The sequence below is a fragment of the Phymastichus coffea genome, unplaced genomic scaffold (genome assembly GCF_024137745.1).
Source record: "Phymastichus coffea isolate CEN01 unplaced genomic scaffold, Cenicafe_Pcof_1.1 PCOF00017, whole genome shotgun sequence".
In the NCBI taxonomy this organism is placed as follows: Eukaryota; Metazoa; Arthropoda; class Insecta; order Hymenoptera; family Eulophidae; genus Phymastichus; species Phymastichus coffea.
In genome coordinates, this window is record NW_026706828.1 from 2694977 (window position 1) to 2704018 (window position 9042).

Genomic DNA, 9042 nt, shown 5'->3' on the forward strand with positions numbered 1-9042 from the left:
TCTTTTGAAGATAAAAGGGTCCGTTACAAGAGAAGAGAAGTATAAATTCTATCACTTTGCACACCAAACTCGAGTAGTCGGAGCAATTCTAATTTTGGATTTGGAGTCAGCGACCCTCAAAACCATAGAAATACTAGTTACATTTTTTTAAACTACGTTTTCTTGAGTTTGACCTCCAGATGACCTTGAACCTGATGTGCTTGGGTCACGGAGATCACGGATTTGGATTCAGCAACCGTCAAAACGTATGGAAAGAGTTTTTTTATTCATTGAAGACGTACTTCTGTTTTTTCAAAATGGTCATACTGATTTTCATGGGATCAAAATACTATGACCTCAAAATGACCGCTGGATTCACGATAAAAAAAATTGAAAAAACGGTCTCTGAACGTAATTTTTTCCGTACTTTCAAAATCTGTAGTCAGAATTCAACTTTTCGTGCAATATCTATGTTTGACCTTGAAATGACCTTGAACCTGGCGTGCTTGGGTCAAGGGGATGACGGATTTATATTCAGCGACCCTCGAAACCATAGAAATACTAGTTACATTTTTTTATACTACTTTTATTCGAGTTTGACCTTCAAATGACCTTGATCCTGACGTGCTGGGGTCAAACTGACTGCGGATTCGGATTCAGCGTGGCAAAATACATGGGGATATATGTGTGTTGTTTTTGATACAGACCACTTTTTATTTTTTGTGTGCCCGTGTTATTGGGTAAATGCACAGGTAATCTAATAATACTATGGCTTTTATCTTGTAATGGTTTACTTAATAAACGATAGATAGCTTCAACAGGGCCGACATATCGAGTTTCTATAAACTTTTTAATCTCATCATGATAAACACCTACACCATGTTTCGGATTCTTGAATAACGACTGTAGCAGCATCATGCCCTTTGTATATATATTTATATAAATATTTTACAGCTAAAATACTCGATACTGCTTCGACATTTATATGGCAGTCAAACATTTCTGATAGTTCTCGACAATGAGATACTATCCATCTGTTATCAACTTGATGACCGTTGGAGCATTCGTGAATAATGCCATCATTTGTTCGTCGATAATTCGGATAACCATTTTCATCCATAGTAGTTTCATTCTGAAAATTCTTAGGAAATTTTTTAGAACATTTACCATTTTTTATACACCAGTCACCGCAAGGTCCGTGTACCATATGTTTTAATATGATATCATATAACCGTGGATAATTTATTTTATTGGGAAACTCAGCTGATATATATTTATCAACAATTTCAGGAGTAGTCCATTTGAATCCATTTGCTAATGTTATTAATAAATGCATATGTGGTAAACCTCTTTTTTGAAACTCAATAACGTAAACGAAAGCAGCAATTTGGCCAAAAAATTTTTTTTTAACTATTACATCAAGTAGTCGATCTTTTTTCAAATGAAACACTCGAGATACAATATCTGGTCTATCTGAAGCTTGTTGACCAGACAAAAGGTTTTCTTGAATGTCAAGCCAGTTGGGATTACATGTCATTGTAACGAAAACATCAGGTTTCCCTTTTTCATTTACGATTGCCATAGCATCTTGATAACATTGTTGCATGTAACGCGGCGATCCAGTAAAAGTTGAAGGAAGAACAACGGTTTTACCAACTTGTCCACCAACTTTAATAGCAGTATTTTACATAAAATCACTAAGACCTTTATAAGTATCAGCTCGTAATTCTTTTTGATGGTCTTTACAATATTGTATGCGATCTTTTTCAACTTTCACGTAACTATCGACTGCCCATTGTTGAAATAATCTACCACCCCTTATGAAAGGATTAAATTCGTCTGCACGTACGGCTATTCGATGCTTATAATACGCCATTCGAGAAATACGTTTAGTATCATTAACGCGCGTTAAATTTTTGCGCCATCCTTGAGTACCGTAAGGATAAAACAAAGGATAAATCCAGGGTTCTACATTAGGATCCATAGTGCTTATGTATTGTAAATTTTTTGTATTTTTATTTCTAATTGTCACATATGATTCTGGAATTTCTCCATCTGCTGTGGTTGAAAATATTGCAGCAACTTCATTAACGCACTGAAAATTATATCGTCTTCTATCTACACCTGGTTTCAAAGAAAATAGTAATTGTAATTCCGGTTGAAAAGGGTTATCATTGGATAATAATGATTGTTGTCTTTCTATTTCTACTCTCATCATTTCGTAAGATTGAGCAAAAATGTTATTTTCACGTATAATTCCGCCTAAAGTTAGTAAAAGTTCAGAGTCTAATTTTGAATTATTATGTAATCGATAATCTAATGCTTGTAATTGATCAACTATAAATAGTTGTCCGTAAGTTGGATTTTCTCCGTCATTTGGATATAATTCTGTATTTATTTGATAGTATATTTTTCCTTGAATTTTAAAGCAAAATGGTCCAGGACGATTTAGCGCAAAATCAAATAAATTAGCATTTAAAGATGCAAAAGAAAGGGAGTTATTATATGGTCGAATATTATTCATAAATAAATTTGATTTAGAATGTTGGCCAGTAAATAATGAATAAAGTTGAGGTGGGAATTCAGGTAAAGGATCTAATGAAACTGTGTCATGACTACAACAATCACTGAATGATAAACCTTTATTAGAAATCATTTCATCTTTAAAATGTTTAGCTTTACAATGTGAACATAATATATTCATAGGGCCTAAATAATCAGGTTCTATTATTATGTTTCTTTGATAAATTACATCTCGAGCTGCTTGACGTCTGCGACGTGCATTTTCTCTATCACGAACTCGTTTAGCTTGTTGATGTAATTCTTGTTCTTCTGGAATAATGTTTCTAGCAGGCATGATGAACGTGTAAAAGTTAGATAAAGTAACAATAATACTTCCAAAACTAATGCGTACAAGTAATTTTTTCTAGTATTAAAAATAGCATTAAACAATTTTATATTTTAATAATGTAAGTCCAATAAAAGTTATGGTATGATTGCAGTAGTTAATTAATAATTGTGTTTTATCGGTTAAAATCGTTGTTAGATTATTTGGTTTATTGTTGAAGTTAAAGTATACATGTTAAGCTAAGTTTAATTAATAGTAATAGTAATAAAACTATAAACGAGGAACACCAGAGAACATGATGATGGGTTACCTATAAACGGTTAATCCCATACGAACACGCCAGGATGAGGGCTCTATAAACGAGCATCGCTCGAGAGAGACTGAGGCGGACAGACTAAGGATTCCAGCAGATACGAATCGTGAAAGGGAGATAAAGGTGATCAAGAGAGGACCTCCCCATGCCAGTAGTGCCTCCACTCTAAGAGGGTACAGCGTTAACACCAGCTGGCACTGCTGGGCCGCCAATAGGATGGGGCCCGAACCCAGGTATAGCCAACTTGGGAGGCTGCCCCGCACATTGGTATAGCGAAAGCTAGAAATCTTGCCTCTCGTAGTAGTGCCGATTGGCGATCGGATGGGTCCATGCTGCGGGAGGTAGGGGCTAGGAACGTTTATGGTGGTGGTCGTTCGCGGCTGCCATTGTATTCCGAGGCCACTGGACTGTCGGGGCGCTCTGGTACTGGGGGGGGGGGGGTCGAGGACGGATCGCTGGTCTCCTGTCACGATGAGTTTTATTCTGGCCACTACACGATACATTATACACACAACGTAGAAAGAACCACGGAGAACATAAAAACTAATATAGCAGGCTCTACAGTACTACCTGCGCGGAAAAACGAGGACTCTGAAAAGCAGCCTCAAGTGCAACCCAGCACGCCAACAACGTCGACCACCAACACAGACGTCGACATGAAAGACGTGGACAATGACAACGGACAGACGACAGAAAACCTCCAGCTTTTTCGTGCGCAGCTCAGGCGCATTGACGCCGCGCTTGAAAAGATGGAGGCACGGATGAAGATACAGAGAAATATTAGTATGGCCATAACGATTAGTATGGCTGTAATAAAGGAGGCGGTGGAGATTGCATGGAGTGAATGTGACTGCCTAAATCCCCTACTGGAATCCGTAAACGATAGGAGGATAGAAAGACAGAAAAGAAAGAGGGAGGCAACCGGGGCCAGCCCTAAGCAAGCTGTGGCCTATCAAAAGGTTGCGGATGAGTCGGGATGGACCTCGGTGAACCCCGCGAACAGAAAAAAGAGGAAGTCTAAACAGAAGACTAATGACCAAACGATGGAGACGACTTTCCTCAAACAGAAGGCACAACAGACTACCCTTGTGGTGGCGCTGGGCGCGCGGACGGAAAGGCCACAAGTTTCGACACCCGCAGCGGCGACGCCTACCCACGGAAACAAGCGGTCCGAACTGGACAAGAACCGGCCCAGGGCGGCTGGTCTTCGCCGAAAGGGGGGACCAACGTTATACTGATACGGCCAAACGACGGACGAACGTATGCGGATACTCTACGCCGACTAAAGACAGAGATCAATCCCGAAGGCTCTAAAGTGAGTATTTCGGGTTATCAAAAGACTAAGGATGGAGGACTCTTCATGCGCTTTCGCTGTAACGCAGACGAAAGACGGAAGTTCCAGGAGAAACTTCAGGTTACTCTTGGAAATGAGGGTAATGTACGAGACATGACACACGGACAGACGCTAGAGATACTAGACCTGGACTGTGTTACAGATACGAACGATGTACAGAACGCACTGAAACGAGAGACAGGACAAGATGTGGACTTTAAGATCCACATTTTCGGACCTAATAAGTACGACGTTTGTATGGTGGTGTTCGAAGCAGACAGAGACACGGCCCACAAACTGCTCAAGAAGGGCAGAATCAAGATCGGCTGGGTCAACTGTCGGCTTTGAGAAAGACGGTCCCGAGGTGCTACCGGTGCCTCGGATACGGACATAGACGAACGGACTGCAAAGGACCTGACAGAGGACAATGCTGTTGGAGGTGCGGCGAGACCGGCCATGCTGGGAGAGCCTGCCCCAACAAGCGGCCGACGTGTTTCCTATGTTCCGAGGCGCGTGCAACGGAGAGACGTCCCGGGAACGGGAGCGTGCGCGGTCTACCGGGCCGCGCTGGAGAAGTGCCGGAAGCAGACACGATAATGACAGGAATCCTACAAGGAAACCTGCGTAGGTGTGAGGCAGCCCAGCTGCTTATATCACAGACAGCGAAGGAACGAAACGCAGATATACTGATACTGAGCGAGCAACTGTGGGACTTACGAGAACAGGACGGCTGGTTCTCGAATACCCTCGGTACGTCGGCCATATGGGTCAGAGACAAACCGGCTAGGAGAATACAGGCGTCTGGCAGGGGGGAAGATTACGCGTGGGTGAGGGTGGATGCCGTCACCTACGTCAGCGTATATCTGACACCAAACTGCACGATGGCAGTGTTCGAGGAAAAAGTTGGTAAGCTGGAAGACACCCTCACAGATCTCCCGGGTGACTTTGTCGTCGCGGGAGACATGAACGCGAGAGCGATCAAGTGGGGTATGACTACGACGGACAAATGAGGAAGGCTGCTTCTGGAGATGGCAACAAGGCTTGATCTAGTAGTGGTCAACCAAGGGACGACAACGACCTATAGACGACCGGGCTTCGGATATTCAATACCCGATGTGACGATGACATCAGACAGGATCTCGTCGCGGATAAGAGGATGGCGGGTGACCGAGGACTATACAGACAGCGATCACCAACACATCGTCTTTGAGGTGACAAATCAATCGACGAACGTACGAAACGGATAAATTAGAGACAGGACTCCAACGTATTGGAACCTACGACGACAAGACAGAGAGCTGTTTGACAAACTGCTACAGGAGGCACCATTACCCACCGAGTCTGTCCCGGCAGAGCTTGGTCCGCGGGAGCGTGCCGAATGGATAACGGACAAGACAATGGAACTGATAACGGAACTGTGCGACGCCACGATGACTCGACGCAAGGGCCGAATGAACAAACGAGCAATGTACTGGTGGACGGACGAGATTGGCCTCCTCCGTAGGGAATGCATTGCCTGCCGCCGGAAGATGAATCGCGCGCGGAAAAAGAACAGACCAGGCGCGGACGAACTATCGACAGCGTACAAGACGGCACGTAAGAGACTGACTACTAAAATAAAGGACAGTAGAAACCGATGCGCCAGAGAGTTGTGTGAAGAAGTGAAGCGGGACCCCTGGGACTTGGCTACAAGATTGTGACCAAGAAACTGGGGGCCCTAGGCCCTTCTGAATCAAAAGACAAAGACACCATAAAAGCAATAGTAGATGGACTTTTCCCAAGCCAACCAGAGACGGATGAAGTGACGAACAAACAAGAGACGACAGTGCCAGAGTTTATCGGGGCAGAGCTCACTAAAGCTGTGTCCACGATCAAGCCTGGTAAGGCACCCGGACCAGACTGTATTCCGGGAGAGATCCTCCGGCAGATCGCGGGCGCACGACCAGGACTCCTCCTGGACACGTATAACGCGGTCTTACGGGCGGGCATCTTTCCCAGACGATGGAAGACGGCTAGATTGGTTGTCCTGCATAAAGGAAAGGGAAAGCCGAATAGTCCGTCTTCCTATAGGCCCCTGAGTCTCCTAGACACAGCGGGTAAACTTTACGAAGCGTTACTAAAACCGAGACTGAGGAACGCAGTAACTGCAAACGGAGGACTGGCAGGAAATCAGCACGGATTCCGACGGGGCCGCTCAACTATAGAGACGATTCGACACGTGACCGACGCCTTTCGGCGGACGAGGCGCGTGTGCTACGGAGGGAGGCCAATAGTACTTCTCGCGACTCTTGACGTCAGGAATGCCTTCAACTCCGCTCGGTGGGGGGATATTCTGGAAGCCTTACAAACTTTCAGGGTTCCCGAATACCTGATGCGGGTGGTGAGGGAGTACCTATACGATAGATGGATAACTGGACGCGTACTTAGCCTTGCTCTGGCCAAGACAGAACTCATCCTTCTGACGGGAAGCAGGATTAATACCCTGATTCCCATGACAGTCGGAGAGGTACCGGTGCGGACCAGTGGGGTGGTCAAGTATCTGGGGGAGACCCTAGATACGAAGATGACCTTCTGGCCGCACATACAACAGCGAGGAAGGCGGCAGAGAGGATTTCTGCTCTCAGTCGTCTTATGGCAAACACATTTGGACCGAGACAATGAAAGAGATGACTACTGCTGACAACGACCCACTCGATCATGCTCTACGGGGCGGAGATGTGGGCCGATGCGTTGGGGGTCAAGAAACACTGCAAACGACTGACAAACGTACAAAGACAGGGAGCACTGAGGATTGCCTGCGCCTACAGGACGGTCTCGGCTAAGGCTGTTCTGGTGGTGGCGGGGGCTATCCCGATAAACCTGCTCGCCAGAGAACGGACGAAACGGCGACGTGACCATAACGAAAGCTGCCCAGGACGAAAGAACTAGGACGATGACGGACTGGAACGAACGATGGAGGATGAGCACGAACGGAGCATGGACGAGACGACTCATCGACGACCTGAGGCCGTGGACGGAGAGGCAATTTGGGGAAGTAAATTTTTTCCTGACCCAGTTCCTTACCGGCCACGGGTACTTCAGGAAATATCTGTTTGACAGAGACAAAGTTAACAGCGCCGACTGTAAATACTGCGGACACGAATGTGACGACGCAGAGCATACATTTTTCGAATGCTCTCACTGGAACGACGAAAGGCAAAGACTGGAGACGACACTTGGAAGCATCACGCCCAACAACATCGTGGCAAAGATGTTGCAAGACAAAGACTACTGGACGGTAACGGCGACGTACGTCGAGACTATCCTACGAGGGAAAAAGACGGACGGTTGCCTGGAAGTCGAGTGTTAGACGTGAAAATGCGAGAGTACATAGTATGAACAACTGGATGAATGTGAATAGACGGATGCAACGAAACGATACAGGACCCGTTGACAACGAGAGGACTTGACGCGGTTCTCCAGCGAGAAGTAATGCTTACGCGGTTCCCCGCTGGAGAATGGTTTAGGTGGACTTTACTATTCTTTTCCGGACGGTTTACCTTCCGGTTGAAGGGAAGCGGGATTTGGACGGTCAGCTGGTCTTCGATGACCCGGAGGCTCCTTGCGTTCGATCGATAGAGCGCTTGAAACAGCCCGATCTGAGAGGATCAGCGAGTCACGTCACACGGCGGGTGGGCGAGTGTAGGTGGGTAGCTTCGGTGAACTGTCGTCACACTCCAACCGTTATGGTCCATGAGGATTTATCCTGTTTTTTAACCACTATAAAAAAAATAACAAAAAAAAAATAGTATAAGTTCAAGTAATAGTAATACTAATAAAAGTTGAAGAAATTGAAGTAAATGTTCGATTATCCTGAAAAAGAAAATAATAATGAATTAAACTGTATTTAATTTTTTTCAGATTATATGTTCATAATATTTCGCCTTACAAATGCTACTTAAAATGTTTTACAAAAACTTATGAAATTGAAATAAACTATAATATGAATTTAACTAAAAGGTTCAGTGGAATATAATACTTTTCTCAATATATCATGACTTATTTGAGTTTGAGATAGAGTTTGTTAACAAATTTTAAGTACTTAATAAGGCTTGTTTCATCGAAAGAAACGGATAATCCCTCATACAAATTTTTTTATAATAGTTGAAACCTATTCAAAAACAAATTAAAACAGGTTGAACAGAAAATTGTAAATTTGAATAGAAATCCATTTAATTTAATTAAATAAAAAATGAATGAAAATTATGAATATTATTAAATAGATTTACTAAAAAACAACACTAACAACTAAATATTCAATATTTTACCTTAAAAAATGTGATTTCGAGTCTAATCTAATAACATAATCGAGTCTTTCATTCAATTCAAAACAGAATTATGATGATTTGGCTGGAGGACAAATTCTTTTGAATTTTGATTACAATCTGTAAAATATACAAATAAATAAATGGCGATATTAAAAAGAAACAGAATGTTAGATATTGTATTGCATATGTAAGAAATACATTGAGAGTTCGCGTAACAAACATCAATGCATTCAACAATAAGTTATTATATACATTGTATGAT

The 9042-nt window shown here is 43.4% G+C and overlaps 1 protein-coding gene across 1 annotated transcript; it reads right to left on the minus strand.

Annotated features, from left to right (window-relative positions):
- Nucleotides 1-1663: 1663 nt before the first annotated feature.
- On the minus strand, nt 1664-2836 carry LOC131675228 (uncharacterized). The gene has a single exon (XM_058954137.1). The coding sequence runs from the start codon at nt 2834-2836 to the stop codon at nt 1664-1666; it is 1173 nt and encodes a 390-aa protein (XP_058810120.1).
- Between the last annotated feature and the right edge of the window lie 6206 nt (nt 2837-9042).